Below are 22,978 nucleotides of genomic sequence, written 5' to 3' on the forward strand. Positions count from 1 at the left end.
TTGAAAAAGGTGCCTAAAAAAAGAGGAAATTTACTTTGTAGCCTCACGTGGGGATAAATTAAGATAAGCAATCTTGTTGTTTAGGGAATTGGAGACCACCAGTGTCTGTCAGCCATGTGGGACTATTTTATTAGGGTTGTGATTCTCTCAATTAATTTAGCTCTTGAAAATTGATTTGAGTTTTGGCTCAAGTTCAGATCAATTTTAAACCAGTGAACTATGAGTTAAAGTTTTTTATCATTTTTTTTTTTTTTACATAACTTCAAGTGGATCCCAATTCAACTTAAAATCAAGTCGTTAACAGATTTTAATGATGTTAAAACTATTAGTGAATTTAGCTTGAAGATTGTTAATCGTTCGAAATTGATTCAAATTTTTGTTTAGAAGGAGAACGGATTGAAATAAACGAGTCAGGCTACGAGTTAAAATTCTGGATCAAATTTTTTTCGAGCCGACCACAACTCGGCTCGAAGTTGGATTGTTAACAACCTAATTTTATTTATCTTCAAAATTTATGAATGAGATGATGATCTGGTGGTTGGACATTTCCTCTAGCATCTAAAGATCTTGTACTGAAACTCACCAACCAAAAAATATAATTTAGTGATAATGATTTATGTTATCAAAATGTATAGTTGTTAAATTGATATTCATTATAGAGACTAATATTTACATGAAATGCATTTGATCAAAAATAATTATATTAAATTAAAATTTTTAAAAATTTAATTCATGATAGTTCATTGACCTAAAACAATCTTATTTATTGCTATCATTGTTATTAGCCATTGTCGCCTCCCAACCTTTGTTGGTCATCGTCATCATCCATTCTACATTGATTTCATCTTATTTCAACCATTCACGAAAAAAAATATATATTTGCATTTATTTAACACCTAAAAAAATTCTAAATATTTTCACATAGACAATATTTCAATTTTACTATGTTTAAATTGTACTACATTATCTTTTTAAGTAAATCAATTGAATGTATAGCTTCCATAGTAGACCTGCCTGACATAAATCCAAATTAATTATGAGAAATTTTTGTAATATGTCTTAAGTTATGTTCAATTACCTTTTCCCATAAATTAAAAATATGACACATCAATTTATTTCCTCTATAATTTGCACACTATTGTGCATCCCCTTTATTCTTAAATATGGAGACCAAAATACTCTTCCTGCACTCTTCAGACTTCTTTTTAGTTTTTAAAAGAAAAGTGAAGAGTTTAGTAGGCGAAGAAACTCCCAAATCTTGTACATATTTTCACACTTCAATTGAGATATCATCAGGTTCTACAGACTTTTCACTCTCGGTTTTCTTTAAAGCTTCCTCAATTTTTTCTTTTACTAATGTGACGGTTAAAATGAAATATTTTATTATAATTAACGATATTAAGATCACTAAGGTCAATCGTATTTTCAAAAACTTCATTAAAAAATATATCAAAATAACTCACTCACATATGTTGAATATCTTATTCTAAGAAAAACACTTTCTTGTTTTCATTTTTATACAATTTACTTTAGTTAAATTTTTATTTTTTTTGCTTTGTTTGACTAGTTTATACATATATGTTTCACTCTCTTTAGTATCTAATTTATTATAAATATCACGAAAAGCAGAATTTTTAGCGTCACAGATTATTCTCTTAGACCCGGTCTCCCTACAGACCATATTATAATTTTTTTTTCAGTTCTCTAAGTTTTTATAATTAAACTTATTTTTTTAACATTACTTCTTATATTTTATATTTTATTGCACATTATTATTCCACCATCAAGTTTTTTTATTTATATAAACTTTTTTTTTTATCCACCACCAACATCTTTTGTCATGTGTTTAATAGTGTTTGTTACTTTATCCCACATAAAATTTGCTTCTTTATAAACATCGCTAATGTTGAAACCTTAAAGTTTATTTATAAAAATAGTTCTATTTGTGTCCTTTATGTGTCGTCATGACAACGATTCCTAATATTCTTTATTTTACATTTTTTTCATCTTAAAATCTAAACTAATAATTGATGTTGAGTACTTAAATCCTATATATATATATTAAATTTTATCAAATTTATTCTTATAAGTAATAATATGCTCTTCTCTTTCTTTGAATAAAGTAATCAATAATAAATGCTAAATCAAAATCTAATATGACTCTATCATATTCATTAATCACTTCAAAATCGTAGCCATCATGAATATTTCTAAAATCTTCTACCACTCCACTGACATATTCCTTTAAATCTCCTCTAATAAAAAACATACCTTCAAGAGGTATACTTTGGATTGAGACTTCTAGATCATTCCATTTATATCCTCGTTACTCACATAAAAATAATTTCAAATAAGAGGGTTGAAGAATTGAAGAAACTCTAGCCCACCATTTAATGATTGACGTTACTATTAACATTTGTCATCACTCAATCATCGTTGTTCAATCATCAAAGCTCAGCTAAAATCACAGGATCATTATCTTATTATCATTGTTATATTGCTTGATTCATGACCCTTAAATAAAATGTCTTAGACTGTTTCACCGCGTCATCATTCACCGACATTCATCTACATATCAACAAAATAATTAGTTGCTCCAAAATCTCATAAATATTTTAGTAGATTATAATATACTAACAAAAACTCAAAACTAAAAATTAAGCAAAACTCAACACTTGGGGGCCTGATTCTTATTTATTATGAGCGACATAATTATGCGTTATAAGTTGAATTAAAAGTTAATGACAATTAAACAATGTTTAACTAGAAATATGATCCACAATTTTCAGTAATTAATTGTTAATTAAATAGAAAACATATTTTAAGATGACAAATCAAAAATAGATAAAATCTGCGTTTGCCGGGAGTCGAACCCGGGTCTATTGCTTGGAAGGCAATTATCCTAACCGTTGGACTACAAACGCTTCTGTGCATTCTTTGATTTATAAAAATTTTTATATTTAAAAGAAGTTATTCACACAAATTTAAAAACATCTTTGTTTTCTACTTATAAATTTAAATATGATTAAAATAAAGTTTATAACTATCAATTTTTTTTTAAAAAAAATAAGTGCAACTATAAGCCTCAGAAACTGAAAAATGGATAACTAGCAAAAAATAAAAAAAATTAAATTTCTTACAAAAAAAAAAGAGTTAAATATTATGACACTGATACTGAAAGGTCTGCGGCGCTTAAGTAATAATTTAGCGTCATAGCGTTGAATAAGAATCCAACATACACATATGAAAGAAAAAGTAAGCCGGAGGAAACGTCGTGATTTTTATGTGGAAAATCCTAGAAAGAGAAAGAAGCTACATGATCTGGCCTAGTTGAAATAATACATTATGTAATTGTGAGTACACATGTATGTTGTAATTTGTCACATATGTTGTAGTTGTAAGTTGTGATAACATCTGTAAGCTACAAAGAATAGAGTCAGAAGCTGCACGAGTTGTAAGCCATGTAGTTTTACGTAGGTCATAGTGGTGAGTTATGATAACATTCGTTGGTCATATGGGCCAGTGTTGGGAGCTACTAAAGTTGTGAGCCACATAAGTCGTAGTTGGTCATGTAAACTAGTGGTGAGTTTTGAAGACATCCGTAGGTCGTAGTTGGCCACGTAGGCTAATAGTGAGTTATAATAACATTCGTTGGTCTTAGGGGTCGGTGTCGGGAGCTACACGAGCTGTGAATCACATAGGTCGTAGTTTGTTACATAGGATAGTGGTGAGTTGTGATGACATTCGTATGTCATAGTTGGCCACGTAGGTTTGTGGTGAGTTGCGATAACATCCGTAAGTTGTAGAGGCCAAACCGAGAGCTGCATGAGTTGTGAACCAAGTATGTTGTAGGTGGTCGTGTACGTCACATTGGTAAGTTGCAATGAAGTCCATAGGCTACCAGGGCTGGAGTTGAGGAGCTATAATAATTTATGTAGGCTATAGAGGTTGGAGTTGTGAGCTACATGAATTGTGAGCCATGTAGATCATAGCATGAGTTACGATATTATCCGTAGACTACAAGGGCCAAAGTCAGAAGCTACATGAGCAATGGATAACATTCATAGGACACATATTCTATAGTTGGAAGTTGCATGAACTAAGGTAACATCCACGAGCCATAGTGGCCGGAGTTGAGAGTTGCATGAGCCAAGATAGCTTCCATAGGCCGCAAAGGCTAGAGTTGGTAATTGGGAGCAGCATAAACTGTTATAGAGACCAGAGTAGAGAGTTGCAGAAGTTGTGATAACGTTTGTAGGTTGCAAAAGCTATAGAGTCAGGTGTTGCGCAAGCAGTGGAGCACATAGTCTGTCATGGTGATATGCAATGAGAGAATTTCAGAAGTTCGAAGAAGGTCACCATATTCTAAGTATGACATTGGTAAGTCATTATCGTGGGGTGAGTCGTTGCACCATATTCGACGTGCATTGTTACACAGTGTTCAAGGTATGTCATTACATCGTCTCTAAAATATGTTATTGCACCGTATGTGGGGCGCGTCATTGCAATATACGTGAGGCGCGCTGTTGCACCATATTCGAAGTGTGTTGTCATGCCATCTTCGGAGGGCATTGTTGTTTGTTATATTGGATGACGTCCTGCTCCGTTGGGTGCTTCACTGTTCCAAAACATACGTTGGGAATCCGCAACACACGTTGTAACTCCACGAGAGACTTCGTTGCAAGGAGCACGTGGTAGTGGAAAGTGGTCGATGGCGCCTAGCCAACAGTGGTCAACTGTGGTCAGCGATTACAAGAGGAGGAATCGTTCACCAGATCATTGATGGAGAAATGACGCTGTGCTTTAGCTCCCTGTCTTGGCCCTTCTTTAGGCTTAGGTCTCGGTCCAGGTCCTCTCTCAATGAAGGAGTATGGCTCTATTTAAAAAATATGTGAGATATCTTTGTCCTGGAGATGTTTTCTCTATTGGATGACATTCTACGAACATTTGAGTACCTTAATGATTGCAAAATTGAGTAATCTCAACTCATTAGTTCACCTTGTTGAGACAATCAATTTTTATATAAGTTTGTCATATTTAAAATCTATTTGACATTCTAATTGGACATCAAAAGCTATATGATTTAACGTAATTTAATAATTTGACTCATATTTTGAATATTCAAACATAATTTAATGTTTACAACACTGATTCGAACATGATTTAACGTAATTTAATAATTAATTAAATTATGATTTAACGATTTGTTCTAAGCTTTATTTGACTCAGACTGGATTGATGTTAGTGTCATTGTGTTCATCCCATAAAGCCAATCAATCTAAGTGTAAGTTTACTGAAGTCAAAGTTATGAATAATTTTAATTAAACGTTAAACATTCCTTTCTCAAAAAATTACTTCAAAATTCATGTCATGTCAGGTGACCAAATATTATTGACGGCGCATCAAAATGCCCACAAAGTTCAAATTTGGTTCAAGTTTTATTTGTACTTTTAAGCAAGATACCAAAATATTAACAAAATAATAAAAATTTCAACAATATTTAAACATCATTTGAACATAATTTGGCTATTGTTCAAAAAAGAAAAGAAGATTTGATAAGGTTTAAACATGATTGAAATCAAATTTGAATAATGTTTGAAGCTGATTTAAACATGATTAGAATAAAATTCAAATAGAATTAAATAGGGTTCAAATGAAAACTTAAATATTATTTGAAATTAATAATGTTCGAATAAAAATTTAATTAATATTCAAACATAATTTAATAAAGTTTAATCATTGATGGAATAAGATTCAAGTAAGATATAAACAAAAATATTTAACACATCGTTCAAATATGATTTAAGCATGTTTCGAATTATATTATTTGCCATAAACCATCTTCTTAAATATGCTTAATTCAAAGGAAAATTTACATAGGTACCACACAATACTTATCTATTTACATATCTACCATTTAAATTTTGATATTTAGGTTTACAACACTGGTGTTATGAGTCTATTGTCACGGACAAAAAAATCCCACATCGACTAAGTGTAACACAGAAAAGCAGTATTTAAGTCCTGGGCTGCCCACCACCCCGAAGAGCTCTTTTGGGAGGTGACAAGTGATATCAGAGCATATTACTGTCTGCTAGGTTTGTGGACTTTCCATGATCCAGTGAGACTATCAGTGGAGCCAATTCGTGACGAGGGTGTCACGTGATTGGGTGGAGGAGAATGTCACGGACAAAAAGTCCCACATCGGTTACGTGTAGGGCCGAAAAGCAGTATTTAAGTCCCGGGCTACCCACCACCCCGAAGAGCTCTTTTGGGAGGTGACACTATGCATCAAGAAGATGTAGGATTTTTGATGTGATGGCAAAGATTTGGGAGTCATGCATGCAAATATGAAACTTTCGGTGTTAAATATGCAAAGACATAAGAATTGAGTGGTATATAAGTAAATATTTACTCCTATTTAAAATTTCCATATGTATACCAGTCATAGGAATGGTCCACAAGACAAAAACTTATATTTACAATAAACTTTTTTAAAGTTTACAATCAAACAAAAGGCCAAAGCCAAAAACTTTTCATAACAACAATTTTTCACATAAGACCTCTAAGAACAATAAGTCTTACAACAAACCCCCTGGGAGGAAAAACACTTGGAAGTCCATGTCTACACTCCTCTTGGCGTAACAGCTCCCAACTGCTTCCATGTTCTTAAAAAAAAGGAAGGGCAAAGATTTCTGGGAGATGTTAAAAACTTGGGAGGAGAAACAGTGAAGAAAAGCATAATCAAACAGATTCCCCTCACTCTGCTTTGTCAGTATGATACAGCAGGAGAAAGCTAAAAGGGAAATATTTCTTATCTGATTATTTTGATCTATTTTTGAGAAAAAATAGATATTCAGATCTTGCTTCTTTTGATGAAGAAAATGTTGGGGCAACACCCATCTAATGTGGCCCTGAAGTCATTGTCAGATGCAGGATGAAGCCTTATCTGCATGTAATGATGAAACAAATAATTGGCATAAGAGCAAATATTTTAGAATTTCAGATAACCAAATACTTTTCCATTAGTTTAGTTCCATATGAAGTGACTTTGATGTAAGAAGTACAAATAATCAACTAGAACGAAAGTAAACCTCTTGGGTTTGGTTCAACATTTATATAAGGGATAATTACATAAAGACTGCCCGAAACATTGATATTTATAAATTAACCACCCAGGTGATTTTTTTGAACTATAAAACTAATGTATTTAAGTGCGTCACGATCAACCTATTGAGAAATTGATGAAAATGAAAAATATGAGTTTGATCGTGACTTGATTTTCAGTTGCATCCTATCAAATTTTGATATTTGAGTGAGAATTTGAAAAATAGATGAAAAGAGGGAGTGTGATTTGTAAATAACAAGTTTTGGGTGATCTGTACGTAATTGCCTATTAAATAAAACTCCGACCTTGTGTTAAACTCCAATATAATCCCCGATTGTATGTGGCCACTTTAGTCAATTGAGTATCACATTTCTCCTATTTAGTCCCTTGACTTTATAAAAGTGATTCAAAATGATCCCATGGGTATTAATTGGGATAAATTTTGTATAGTTAAGACGCTACATTGAGATCAATATTTTGCATCATGGACCATTTTAGATCAATTCTCCATTTTAAAGGCTCCTCCAAAGACGACATCCCCTCAAATTTATGAATCATCACAATTTTTTTAGGGATATTTACATACATAGTACACAATTCTTATGTACATACGTATGACACACTAATCTTTCATATTTACTTACACAACACTTCAGTGCTTTAAACTTATGAATGAAAATGTGCATTTCACTTTTATAATAATGCTATTATTGATGTGATTTAAAAGATTTGAGTGTGGTGTGTAAATATGAAAGTCTAGATGTGAAATATGAAAATGCAAGTATCGTGTGCTATGTATGTAAATGCCCTTTTTTTTAATAACATCAAGCCAAAAAGTATTTTGCCTTCCAAATTCATACTCTTTCCCATATAAAAACCCAAATTCTTTTATCATCCTCAAAATAGATAATGGCCATTTTGTACGTCCATGAACTTGTCACCACATGCTCAAACCAAAAAAACTTTAGATTCTTTATTTATAAAAGCACAAAAAGATGAATTTTGAATCTAAATCTATTTTAAATTTTAACTTCAATGCTGTCCAAAAAATAAATTTTTGCTGCAAACTTTTAAACTTGATTTTATCCTTCTAATCCTAAAATCAATTATCTCAAACTCTGTGCATATCTCAACAAAATTGCTAATTACAATTTATTAAAAAAATCTCTCAACTGTTCAATGTACAAAAACATGAATCTCCTATGCGGCTCCTCCAAATTGAGCTACTCAAGTTCTTAATTCCCATAAGATATGCACTGCACTAGCTAAAGAAGTCCCAAACAACGCTTGAACGTAAAGCCCGCTAAAGATACGCAAAGTACATTCATTACACATGTTGACTCAATAAGGTGATTAAATCTTTACATCATTTAGTGACTAATCTCCTAATTGAGCTCTCAACCTCCAAAAGACTAAACATAGTGCAACCTCAACAAGGCCAAATGACAATGTAATTAACACATAAGAGTTCCCTAAGGCATGTCTACTGCACACCATAAGAGATCCATCGCTATCAAAAGTGCACCTATGATTAAGGGTGTAAGTGTCAGGAGCCAGCTCAAAATCAACTTCCTAACTAGCTCACAAGTGAAGCTTATCAAGCCATGAGTTAAAGCTCAAGTTCATATATTATACAAGCAGGAGTTTAAGCTTGGCCTAGCTCGACTAGTTGGTATATTGAGCCGCCTGATAAACATTCAATTGACACTATCCGAAATCAACATATCGATTCATTGATTCTCATCTTGATTCCACATTTAAAAATCCACTCACGTCGCTTCATGAGTCGAGAATCACAATTTACGCTAATGTGGTAAGTAATCCCATGAATTGCCCGAAGGCCATCACCCAAACTTTTCTTTTTCAAAACCTAACTTATGTTCTCGTGCATTGTTGTCATTGTTTCCTTCTCCAACAAGGTGCCATTGCAAAGGCTTCTCCAACTGGATAACACCCCATCAACACTTCTCCATCGAGCTCATGTCCTTTCATCCATACCTTTCTAGTGATATCCCATCACAAAGTAGTTTTCAACGTCCTCTTCGGCGAGCAAGTATTGCATTGCCATTTCCTTTAAACTACCAACCCATCAATGGATTTTACAACAAGCTACCGAGTCGAGCTTGAGCCTACAAATATTCTGGCGAGCCAGATTTGACCTTAAACACAAGCTCGGCACAAACTCAAATTAGGTGTGACTTGAGCTTGATTCGACTTGTTTATACCCATACTTGTGATTAAAATTTCCTATATTCTAAATATTTTTTTTCTCTATGACGCTAAAGCAAACCACGCACTATGTGAGCAACCCAATAGATCATCTTCTCTCCTCCACTTATACCCTTCTTTGTTCCACAACATGATCTACAACAAAAAATTAACCTTCTTATGTTACTAAAACCAAGATTCTCCAAAGTAAATAAACTTGAAGTAGCTCCACTTAAGATTGTACCCTACACACAAGGTCTGATCAACTCTTTTCAGCTTCATGGCAACCAACACTTCCTTGCAATCTTTAAGGGAGTCAGCATCTTGGCATCAAATTCTCTCAAAGATCAACATGTCGCTATACTTACCGCACCACACATCAGTATGTTGATAGCACAAAAATTAAAATTTTGCAAACCTTACATTTCTCATATAAACATAATAATTAGCACGACTTACAATCAAACATTTTTTTAATACAAATATGGTATGAACAAACTATGCTAATAATCTATTAATTATTGCATCCATCTCTACCAGTTACCATAAAAGCATCACTTAAATTTGCACCGATTACAATCTAAAATAACATTTGTCAGTTTATTTAAAAATAGATTAAAAAGGTGAGTGCTTTTGCGATAGGATTGTAAACCAGTTATTCATCAGCTTGATAAGGAACGTTGAAAAGAATGCGCCGCATTAAAGGGGTTGACAATCGACTTCGGGTAGTCTAGGCTTTAAATATAGTTGTATACTGTACATCTGAGAACTTATCATGTCTGAATGTGTTTTTTTGCCAGGAGTGTAAACTGTATATATTCTTTACACTGACTACTTTTCTTTTCTTAAAAAAGACCAGTATATATTAAAATTCACCTACTACTTTCAATCAATAATAGAAGAATCAAAATTTTCTGCCTTTTTTTTTTCCACATGATGAATAAATTCTATCCAGCATTTGGAACTAACTTTAGCCACCTCAATACAAGTGAAGCTTAAAAATGAAAGAAAATGACATAATGAGGTAGATAACAAACCTCATAATCACTAAGCAATGATGCAAATAATGCTGCAATTTCGAGAATTGCAAACTTCTGCCCAACACAAGATCTTGAACCACAGCCAAAAGAAAGAAATGACCCATCTATTTGGTGCTCACTTGTAATTTCTTTCGGAACATCATGCTTGTCTAATGTACCATCTATATAAACAAAAATATCAAGATATTAGAGCATTTCAAACCAAACAAGACTTTGCAAAAGTGAGTTAGAAACAAGTGAGTAAACACGAGCAGCATTTACATGCATACAAGTCAATTCTTATGTATTTACAATTCTAACATCTAAACCTTGCTTTTTTACATTTATGCCACATATCACAAGAAAAATACCACCATTTTAACTTTTAAAAAAGTACAATACACCTTTTTATGCATAGGTAAGCTGCCATATACGTAAAAATCGACGTGTAGGTGTTAGATATGTAAATAACTAGGAATTAAGCATTATGTATGTAAATCTTCCTAAATATAATAATCAAAGCTCCTGATTGATATGACTATTAGCATCTGATTCATTGGGCTTATTTATAGGAATAAACTTTTTTTTTTAAGAAAAGCTTCTTAATAAATTTTACAATGCTTAGGCGCATAACATTGAGGACAAACTCCTAAATTATTCATGATCTTCATCATAAAAAATTCTCCTTCTAATTGCGTTCTTATTTTTAACCATGATTTTCTCAATTGTAGATCGCAAGCATCAAAACCAAAAGACAACTCCAGGAAAAAAAAAGAAACTATATATTATATAAATAATAAATTTATTTTTTCTCAAATTTGCAGTTAAACTTCATTCAAACGGTTGGAGTTGAATGTGAACTGTACAAGAGCTCAATAGAATTCTCGTGAACAATAAGTAGCAGAAAATCAGATTCACCGCCATGAAAAAAAAAATTAAGATTTACATGCATACCACTCAACTGCCATGTATTTACATATCTAACACCTAAACTTCAATTTTTACATACATAGCACCTTACCTATGCATGAAAACGTGTATTTAACTTTTAAAAGTCAAAATTATGATATTTTATGCGATATGAAAGATTTGGGTGGTATAAATGTAGAAGGTAAATTTTTGGTGTTTGATATGTAAATACATAAAATGGAGTAGTATGTATGTAAATACCCCAAAATTAAAAAGTTATACATTTCCACATGAGAGGGAACAAAAACCCCAAGTCTCAACGTTCATAATAATAAGCAATTAATTAAGATTACCTTTATTTGAGCAAGTCTTTGGTAAGAAATGCCGAGGATTAAACTGGTCTGCATCTTTCCCCCATATTGAATAATCAATATGAACTAGTGGCAGAGGAACTACAAGAATTGTTCCTGCTGGAACAGTTATACTGGATTTAAGTCTCAAATCTGTAAAATTAAAGAACATAAGAGGTGTGAGATCAAGATAGGATAAAATCACGTGAAAAGTGCGGCACTTCTCAGTCTTGATGCCATCATTAAAAAGTATATAAATTCAGTGACTCATTTTCAATACATAGGTGTTAGTATTATAAATAAAAAATATTTTAGCAGCAAACATGTAAATCTCCCTGATTTTATCCACAATACCTTAAGTCCCATCATTTCCCATGTTGATTTGAATCTATCGATAAAGGGTAATCTCCGCACCATTCTTTGACACTTATAATATACATGCCCATGTAATTATAACATTTTCTACCTTTTATTGTACATGTCTAAAGTGATTAAGTCTATTTTCAATGTCATGTCTTTAATAGATGCTATTGCAATTATCACTCTTAACATAATAATAGAATCTTCAATATATTATTCTTAATTTAGTCATACATCCAACAATCCCTCTAATCAACAGTACATATTCAAATATTCTACAGATTAAATTTAATTACCTTATCTTCAATAGACGCTAAATCAATTGTCCTATTAATATGATAATATGATTATTCCTTTCTCCTTTTCTTTTTATATCTGCCAAACATTAATCTTAATATTCTCATTTTCATCAGGCTCAACCCAACTATAAGTTCAACTTGGCTAGCAACAACTTTTCTAACGTCAACACTTGGATCCAAACGACAAAAGTAGTCTAGTTTTAAAAACAATCATAATATCCTTGAATTGTATTGTATTCCCAAGGTATTTCTAAGTTATTAGCCACTAAATGTAAACTTTAAGGGGCCATCTGGTAGCAGCATTAGTAAATTATGTAAATCCGGATTTACTACATCATGCCAACACCAGAATTCAATAAATCCAGAAATTAAAACAAAACTGAAAGGAATTGAGAAGAAACCAGATTTACGAAATCCAATATTTAAAATTTGCCATTTTTTCTACATGACAGATTTAAGTTGAATCCCACTTAAATCCATTACCCAACAGCCTCTAAAAGTTGAATCCCCATCTATAAGCACTCTTCCGCATAATAAATCAAAGATACCTAAAACCATCACTCCAGAGCGTCATTTTTTCTTATAATAATACTATAATATAATTGTTATATAACATCCACTAAAATTGTATAGCTGCACTAAATCTAAACTCTATGCTTCATCCATAAAAGCATTATAATCAAACTCACTATGCAATATTATTTGTATACATGTTCATAAACAACAAGAAAAACATAACCACAGTATTGATGACTAATATCATCCTATTACAATAAGAAACCAGTTGATCGCTCAATGATTATTTCTAACACTAATCAATGCTTCATAATTTATATGTTTAATAACTTCAACACATCTTCCTTTTGATTATTAAAGAATAACAATTCACTAATAAATCACATGACTTCAAATAAAATAAATAGCACTATACTGTTTTATCTTTCAAATGATTCCCTTCTTTTTATTACACAATTGTTCCACATGAACATGATCCCACACGTTAGATTCTATTACACATTTGTTCAACGTCACAACGCTCCCAGGCATTAGCAATTCCATTTAGGTTGCATTAATAATTGTCGAATTCCGAACTTCTATAAGTAATAATTCCTATACCAGGAAACCAAAAGCCTTCATTAAGTTTTTCTGGACTTTTGAAATATACTCGAATGTCATTTTTGGCACAAGCAAATTACCCGAATAAAAAAGTATCCCCACTCTCATTCTACACCTCCGGTATTACAACATTTTTGTCTCTTCTAAAATGTTTTTGAGCTTTGGAGCATAACTAACACATTTTGAAGCACTTGGTAAATTATTAGCAAGAAAATAAAAAACTACACTAAGCAATACCTTAGTTGCATCCCCACATGGACTTTTTCGCTTCCTACTACAGATAAAAAACTTCGAAATGTAGTAGAGCTAAAACTTGTTCTGGCAGGTAGTTTCAAGGAGAGGATTTGAAAAATAAAGATCATTTTCTAAAGGCAATTTGAGAGAAAGTTCAGATTTGTCATAAGTCAAGCATACTAACGGTGGTTTGGTATCCACACCGAGGCTTTGTTTGGTGGACAAAGTTTGCTAGGCTGAAAAATTTTATGAAAATAAGACAATAAAAGAGTTCAGCAGAATTGTGGCAATCAAGAAGGGGTATGACTACTATTTTAAGATGACTTAAGGATTAATGCAAAATTAAAATGAAAGCAAAGCAGCAACTGATAGATCAAAATTTTAAGGTATCAACTTTTAGTTTAAACAAAAATCAATCTCATCTGAAGAAAAATAAGAAACACGTTTATAACTCTAAATGATAATAAAAAAGCAGCCAATATCTGAAACTCTACAAAAAAATTTAAGAATGAATATAAAGTTCTACAGCAATTAAAAAGCTCATCATAAAAATGGAAACTGCTATGAAGCAAACTCTACAAAATCTCAAAGATGCACACAAATCAATAAGAAAACGTAGATGAAAAAACGAAGGATAAAAGTCAGCCATTGAGTATCCAAATCTCATGTCAGTACGAGGAGAAGCATCCCCCATTATCGTCAAAACTTGCAAAGTACTCGATGAATCTACATCTATAGCACATAATAAGTATTTAAATTCAAAACACAGTATTATTCAAATATTCATTCAAAATATTTTATAGGGCAGAATATGGCAAAAAGCCCTAGAATGCAATGGGAGGCATTTAGCATGACAAAATTATAACATGCTTCACAATCTAAGGCGTCACCTTGGGGGCTCAAAGCTCACCTTTTTCTCCTCGTTGGTGGGGCGAGGCCCCAATGATATTCCCTATATTATATTATTAAATTACTAAAAGCCTCTCTCTCTCTCTCTCTCTCTCTCTCTCTCTCTCTCTCTCTCTCTCTCTCTCTTATATAGTGTGTGTGTATGTGTGTGGGCGCGCACGCGCGTGTCTAGTAACTAAAATGAATGAAAATACTTTTTATCTTTTAACTCTTAACAAGTTATATAAAATGATTCCTCTCCTACAAGCTCATAAAACATTGAAGTCCTATGCTTGACTCACCATCGCCTATCTTGCATGGTGTTTGTCCCCAAATCTCCAAACATTTTGCCAGAGTCCCTTGTTTTTTTTAATTATCATGTCAACCCTTGTCTCATCTTCGTCAAAAAACTATGCTAAGTAGACTCTCATTGACACGGGGTTCATAGGGGACCGGCTGAGCGTAGGCCCAGTCCAGTTAGACCGGCTGGTTCTCTTGGAAGGGGGCCCCACCGCCCCCTCCTTTCTCCTCTTTCCTTTCCTTTTCTTTATTCCTCTTCCTATTTTCCTATCTAGGTCATTTCCTAATTTAAATCCTTTCCTAAAAGCCTATATCCTGATTTTATTCACCTTCCCTAATTTAAAACTTCATAAAATCTGAGATCTTGATTTTATTTATATTCTCATTTCTTAATTTAAATATTTCCTAAATCAGGGTCAAGTCATTTATAAATAGGAATTGAAGTGTCTAATGTTAGGGGTCTTGATTTTGAAATCTAAAATCGAGGTGGTGTTTATCTTCACTGTTCCGACCACTACCCGCTGTCCCACTGTTTGCCGATGCTCCAGCCAACCTCTAGCACATTCGGCCACCTCCCTGCCAACCTGTAGCCTCCCAATTCTCCTTGATGCTCCTCCCAAATTGCAAACCAGTTGCCCTGCTGCCTCTCTACAGATAAAGCAGCCACCTACTGCCCTCCCAAACCGGCATCGATCACCCTGCAGCTTCCCTGCAGGCCGTTCACAGCCCACCTACTGCCCTTCCAGCCGCCTTCACTGTAGCCACGTGCAGCTTGCAGCTCACTGCAGCCTTCCAGCATCACCACGGGCAGCTCCCCTGCCCCTCCCACCTCCTGTCGCCTCACACCCAGCCCTCCTCCAGGCCTTCCCAGCGCCTATCATCACTGCAGCCCTCTCACCCACAGTCCTCACCCCCTGTCGTCTCCCTCACAGCAGGCCGCAGCCACCCGCAGGTCGTTCCCAGCGCCTTCCCTGCCCTCGCAGGCATTGTCACCACCTTGCTCCTGCAGGCTACATCTTCCCTGCCCTCGCAAGCATCGTGTCGCCACCCGGCCCGAGCATGCTACATTTCCCCTCCCTCCTGCAGGCCGCCCGTTGCTGTCCCTTCATGTTTCCAGCCTTCGACAGCGCCTCCGACAACAGCCAGCTACGATTTGACACCTCTTGCTGTCCCACTTTCACACTGGCCTTCACCGCAACCGCCGCCCTAGCACAATCTCTCCGGGCTCCCTCCTCATCCAATGTTTTGTGCCTTTATATGTTGAGTCATTGTGATGTTTTATTTTATGTTTTGATTTACGTTGTATCTTATCATTTCCTAGGGTCATCATTGTAACAGTCTCTTTTAAGTTATTAATAAATTCATATTTTGCGTCGTGGTTTGGGTGAACTTCAGTATCATTTGGTATCAGAGCTAGCCCAACCCTAATCATATCTTTCTTTTCATTTCTTTTCCACTCTCTTCTTTGTGTTCATCAATCCTTCTTGCCCCTCTTTCTTTTTCCTTGATCTTCTTGTCTCCTTCTCATCCAAACCATCAGCTATGCCCCCTAGGAGAAACACATTGGACTCCACCCAGGATGCAATCCAATGTGAAATATGTCGTCTGCAACAAAAATTGGCAAAACTCGATGAAGGGACCTTAGGCGAAGTCACCCTCGATCGTGACCTAGAGAGTCAACAGGAAGCTAGGAAGACGACCTCAATCCGTTCCACAAAGAAGATGACAGTGACAACGAATATCGCCTACACCGTTTTGGCATCTACTATCAGAGGCGACCACGAGAAGAACCCGGAGGCCATCGAGAGTTTGGCATTAAAATAAATCTCCCCGATTTTAATGGATGTATGAATCCAAATGAATTCCTTGGTTGGTTGCAAGCAGTCGAATGAACTTTCTAAAACAAGGAGATATCTGAAGAAAAGAATGTCAAACTACCAGCTAATGGTGGGACAACCTACAACGTCAACAAATAAGGGATGGTAGCGAAAAAAAACACGAAGTAAGATAAAATGAAGAATGCGTTGCTGCGGAGATACCTATCACCACACTATCACCAAGACATGTTCATGAAGCTCCACAACCTACAATAGAGAGAGAAGTCTGTAGAGGAATTTACAACCAAATTCGATCAGAAGTGCGACTTGGTCGAACAGGAGGAGCATACCATCGGCCGCTACCTCGGAGGCCTGAAACCCGAGATTAACACTGAGTGGCGTCCAAACCTTAGCCCTGAAAGTTGAAAGGCAACAGAAGCAGACCAGAACGCAGTCTTCCTTCCGACAACAATCCTCATACAAACCAACCCCAGTAGCGACAACTACCGACAAAGGCTCACCAGGAATGAGTAAACCGGCGTCCGGGAATACAAAAACTAACCAAGGTAGTAAGAAACTCAAGAAAGGAAGTTGATCCGGGCTAATGCCAACCAGAAAGTGTTCAAGATGCCACGATTTTGACCACATTGCTTCCAACTGTCCCCCAAGTCGAATTGTCTCTTTTACAAACCAAGGAGTCATGGAGGAAAGCGAAGATGAGGAACTAGAAAAAAATTTCGATGAAGCACCTCAACTCCCAAAGGATGAAGGCAAATTGCTAATCATACGGCGAGTCTTACAATCAGAACCAGTATGTGATCAGTTATGGCTAAGACAGCATCTTTCACACGAAGTGTACAATAAAAGGTAAGGTTTGTAGAGCAGTTGTGAAAATGTCATCTCTACACTAATGGTGACAAAAATAAAATTACCCACACAGAAGCATCCCCAACCCTATTCCCTCACTTGGCTGAAAAAGAAAATGAAATCCGCGTAGATCAACAATGCCTTATTGAGTTCTCAATAGGCAACCAATTAAAAGAACAAGTATGGTGTGATGTCGTTCCCATGGATGCATGTCATATTCTACTGGGACGACCTTAGAAATACGACCGTAAAGCTCAACATTACAGGTTTAAAAACACATACTCATTCAAGAAAAATGGCAAACGCATCGTATTACTACCCTGTAAAGACACAATAGATGTAAACGACACCTAGGAAACAATCGTTTCAAGAGCTAAGTTCCTGCAGTCAATTCGAAAAGCACCAATGGCACTAGCCCTTGTCCTACTTGAGGGGTCCGAGAAAGAAAACTTAATACCAACACGCCTACAACCCTACTACAAACTTCCAGGACATCATGACAGTCTACCAGAGGGACTACCACCACTGAAAAACATTCACCATGCAATAGACCTGATACCCAGATCAGTTTTACCAAATCGATTTGCCTACAGGCTAAGACAACGGAATACGAGGAACTACAACGACAAGTACAAGATCTCGTCACCAGAGGACAAGTTAGAAAAAATACAAGTTTATGCATTGTGCCCACCATAATGGTACCCAAGAAAGACGAGCATGGACGATGTGTATCGATAACAGAGTTATCAACAAAATAACTATCAAGTATCGATTCCAAATTCCTAACTAGATGACCTCCTGGACCAGTTACACGGAGCCACTCAATTCTCAAAGATCGACTTACATGGTTGATACCACTAGATGAGACCAAGCGATGACTAGAAGGCCGCCTGCCTTCAAGACACAAGATGGACCATATGAATGGACAGTCATGCCCTTCGATCTGTCAAATGCACCCAACGCCCTGTCAGCAGTTACTTTTGAAAAGGAATGATTTTTGTAAAATATGAAAATAGTTTTAATGTAAATATGATTTTTGAAAAATAGTTTTATATGAAAATAGTTTTAATGTAAATATGATTTTTGAAAATAACATTTTAATTTAAAAATAGATGAGACCAAACGAGTTTCACATATTGAATAGTTTGGATGACTGAGCATGATACCACAAATAATACACTATCCCGAAGGATAAGCATACCACTTGACAGTAAACTCAACAACCTAAACTAAGAAGTTTATGACATTCGTTCGGTCTGCAAAACCTTTTATAAATGGCCGTCAAATTCCCCTATATGATATAAAAGAATTGGATAAGATTTATTTTACATGGGTTTCAAGTTCCCTATAGAGAAAGCCCCTATAGTTAATTACATCTTAAATGACCGGAATCATTGAAGAAGACTCTCGATTAAGATCAGTGATTTTGCCTTTCAGATTTCAAAGTTTAGGTTTTCAATATTGGGCATGGAAAAATCAAACGGGAGTGGTTCAAACAGGAACAATTATTTTAAGGAATCCAAAGGAATGAAGAGTAGGGGATATCACAGATCCAGGGGAAACACTGGTGATTTTCCAACTATCCTATTGTTTGGTTTTATGTCTTTGAAATAATGTTATTTAATGTTTAATTCTGTAATTTATTTTTAGAATTTAGGACTTACATTCGCACGATATCTGATCATGCAAATAGCCTAAAAAGATATGAGGATTTACATCGTACCGTACGGTAACCTTAGAATTCTAAAAGTGTTAGAACTTATAATTGCACAACAGAGTTGTGCAAAAGTCCTAAAGATAAGATGAGAGTTCACGTTGGGCTAAGCAAACTGCTTCGAAGTCCTATGGATTGTTATTTAAACTAAAAAAAATGCTCAGTTGACGTGAACTTGTTTTGATGTTGCAGATCCATCTCAAAGTTGCACTTCTGTGTGTCCTCGTCGTGTTGCCCACGGTGTTCGCTCCAAGCTCCCTGTCGTAGCACCTTCAGATTCGATGTTAATTTTAAGGGTACATGCAATTGTTTAGTCAACGATCTGCTGTCGGGTACCTCCTATGAAACCAACTACTGACCTCCTACTCTAAGGTATAGTGTGTAAGAGAAAAAAGTAGCAGGTACAAGCATAATGACAGAATTTAAGAAATGAGCTAGCATGCATTGTATCAACAAATAAAATATCATCTGAAAAACTCAAGAAAAAGCGGCAAATGACCCATGACGAAAGAAAACTCGAGAAAATTGACAAATGACTTACGACGGAAATCTCGAAGCAAAAGCAACAAATGATAACTCAAGAAAAGTCACTGAGAACACGGGAAGATCCCGAAAAAAAAACCACGAGTGCTTTACCAAAAGTTCCAATAAAATCCCACGAAAAAACCGAAGAAAGAAAACCGCAAGCACTCGGGTCAGGGCTAGGCTCAGATATTATATATTTGTACTCGAGGGACATCGAAGGCTACTATCGATCACCTGGATGTATAGAGTCCGCTACTCAACTAGAAGGGTGTCCTACTAAACCTAACTTATGAGGGTACTCCTTAGCCCGGTACTGGTAATCGATTCATGGATTTCAGACATACAAAAGGAAGTTGAATCAATTTTGTAGTAAAAATATTTTTTTATAAATATTGTATATGTTCTTATTATGTTATGTTCTTATCGGTTTTGAAAAGTTATAATTGTCCAGGAGTCGATCACGTCGTCGGGCGTAGAACCGCCAACAACCTAAGGTACGGGTCCCCCGCTAGTCTTGTGTCGGTGAATGATACTATTATCCTATATTTCATCAGGTCTCATGATTGAGTCCTAATGTCGTAGGATGGAATATCATTCTGCTCTACCACCGGCGTGTCTTTGTCATCATTACCCTAAGTCCCAAAATAAAACTGAACTACTTGCGACCTTGCTTGATGGTTTCATATATAACAAAAGACTATATATGGGCACTTATGTGTCAATCATAAGCACTGAAAACTGAACCAAGAAATAAGGAAAAAAAAGAATAAAAATGGGGATGAGAGAGGAGGAACTGATCCACCCAAAATATCGAAAATGCGAAGGGTGAATCAACTCTCAAAACTTGTAACGAAAAGATCTGAAAAGGAGAGCCCAAGATCCTTGAATCAATCCAAAAGGGTATCGTCTCCTTCAATTTCACAAACAAATCAACCCAAGAAGGATATCCTCTCCAAATTGTATTTCAAGCAAGTCGAAACGTTAAGGAGATTGAACCTATGTGACGACTACAATCATAGCCCACAAATATAGCCCATAAGCCCTCGAATCCGTATCTAAAAGACTACAACATAATCTCAAAAAAAGAGCAATCCAAATATCACCAGTTAAAGCTAGCCAATGCAGCCTCAACGCCACCAAACCATAAAAGCCTACGAAAACTCCAACAAGTCAAAATAAAACTTCGCAAAAACCAAATGCCCGAAGCATTCCAAAATAACTAGCCCAACCATCACAAAATAGGTGCATTTAAATATCACAAAATCAGCACTTAAACTTTCTTCAAAAAAACAAAAAGGCCATGAAAACCGAAAACAGTCCACATGGAGCTCAAATTTTCACTAAATCACCTGTATAACATCAAATTTTCATGAATATAAACATTTAAGGATCTCCAAAGATATACATATAAACAATGAGACGAACTGAAGTTCGGCATTACCTCTTGGGTGTTAGAAATGCAAGACATAAGAGATGGGTGATATAAATGTAAAGGATCAAAGCTTGTGTTGGATATATAGGCATATAGAGATTGGGTGGTATGTTTGTAAATACTCCAATAAGTATAGAATAGACAAGTGTTTGAAGTTCTGCATATGCGATATCAGATTTGGGTGTCAAATATGTAAATACTAAAGAATCGTGTGGCATGTAGGCTTTCAACTCCCCTATATGATTCCCATTCGTCAATAGTTTTGTCCCAACTCAAGAATAAATCAGAGGGTGTCAAATATGTAAATACTAAAGAATCGTGTGGCATGTAGGCTTTCAACTCCCCTATATGATTCCCATTCGTCAATAGTTTTGTCCCAACTCAAGAATAAATCAGAGTTCTCTCCTCAAATAATTTCACAGTGCTAGCCTCTCTAGCATCCTTAACATTCTCCACATAAAGAAAAAAAGAAAAGCTGTATTTTTAATTTGCACAACTTGCTCATATGTTCCAACTCACTAATTCGATAATCATTCTCATTCTTAACACTAAACTCTATTAGTTCTTAAGATGACCTTAATTTCCCAATTCCAGGTGCATTAGAATATGCATTCAGGGGCAAATTCCAAGTGAAGCAAATTAGAAAGATTACTCATATCGCCAGGCAAGAAATCATCAGAGAAAACAAATTCCTAAACACTTCCTCATAGATTATGAACCGTAAATAATAAAGACTAGTCAGAGATCTTGGCCTTCAAGTGAGATTTACAGTAAGATTCAAATATCGAAGATGTTTCAGATTTTTAATAACCTCATACATCTTTTTCTGATATGGAGAGTGTATGAACATCAAACAAATGCTTCATGATGCCTTTTAAAATTTCATTAAGTATTTCAGAAAATCCTTGATCATTTCTTCCACTAAAAAAAAGTGCACCTTCAGCACATCCTATAAAGTTTAAAGTATATGCAAAGCAAACATTTAATTCATGCAAGAAAGCCTCTTAATGCGAAGAGGTTGTTAACGAGATAGCTAGACAAAACTGAAAATATTAAACACAGGCAAACAAATCAAGGAAAAAGTGACATTTGAAGAAGGCGATCTCGTCTAGATTTGATTAAAAAAGGAATTATTCCCCGTAGAAGCTTTCTAATAACTAAAAATCAGAGCAGACGGGCCTTTCAGAATTATGCAAAAACTCAACGAACATACAAAATTAACTTAACAGGAAAGTACAATATTTCAGTCACATTCAACATTGCAGATCTTAAAGCGTACTTTGAGGATCCAAAAGCTTCAACAGTTGAGGTCGAAACACCCCCAACCCTGGGAGCTAATATGGGCTCATGGGGGACCGTTGGGCGTAGGTCCAGCCCATCTCAACCGGCCAATCTTCTTGGAGGGGGGCTCCACGTCCCCCTCCTTCCTCCTCTTTCCTTTCTTTTTTTCTCCATTCCTTTTTCTTTCTTTTCTTACTCTTCCTATTTTCCTTCCTTGGTCATTTCCTAATTTAAATCCTTTCCTAAAAGCCTAAATCCTGATTTTATTCTCCTTCCCTAATTTAAACATTTCCAAAAATCTGAGATCTTGATTTTATTTTTATTCTCCTTTCTTAATTTAAATGTTTCCTAAATTAGAATCAAGTCTTTTATAAATAGGATTTGAAGTGTCTAGTGTTATGGGTCTTGGTTTTGACATCTAAATTCAGCTTTGCCTGAAGTTTTTCCCTATCTAGGGCTATATCCGATAATGAGGAAGATGCTCAGGCTATAACCCTGTCCGAGGTGGTGTCTATCTTCAATATTCCGACCATTACCCCGTTGTCCCGCAG

The 22,978-nt window shown here is 35.2% G+C and overlaps 1 protein-coding gene and 1 non-coding gene across 3 annotated transcripts in view; both read right to left on the reverse strand.

Annotated features, from left to right (window-relative positions):
• Window positions 1-2,852: 2,852 nt before the first annotated feature.
• On the reverse strand, window positions 2,853-2,924 carry TRNAG-UCC. Its single transcript has one exon. It is a non-coding gene; the product is annotated as a tRNA-Gly (tRNA).
• A 3,530-nt stretch (window positions 2,925-6,454) lies between these two features.
• The window catches only part of LOC110031308 (cytochrome P450 734A5-like), a 31,254-nt gene continuing 14,730 nt past the window's right edge, over window positions 6,455-22,978 (reverse strand). For both annotated transcript variants that reach the window (XM_020734449.1, XM_020734450.1), the window contains exons 5-7: window positions 11,598-11,747; window positions 10,354-10,517; window positions 6,455-6,949 (exon numbers count right to left, since the gene is read on the reverse strand). In XM_020734449.1, coding sequence (XP_020590108.1) covers window positions 6,857-6,949; window positions 10,354-10,517; window positions 11,598-11,747 — 407 coding nt within the window. In that variant the 3' untranslated portion in view covers window positions 6,455-6,856. The remainder of the gene's footprint in view (window positions 6,950-10,353; window positions 10,518-11,597; window positions 11,748-22,978) is intronic.

This window comes from Phalaenopsis equestris, unplaced genomic scaffold (genome assembly GCF_001263595.1).
Source record: "Phalaenopsis equestris unplaced genomic scaffold, ASM126359v1 Scaffold000800, whole genome shotgun sequence".
NCBI classification, from domain to species: domain Eukaryota; kingdom Viridiplantae; phylum Streptophyta; class Magnoliopsida; order Asparagales; family Orchidaceae; genus Phalaenopsis; species Phalaenopsis equestris.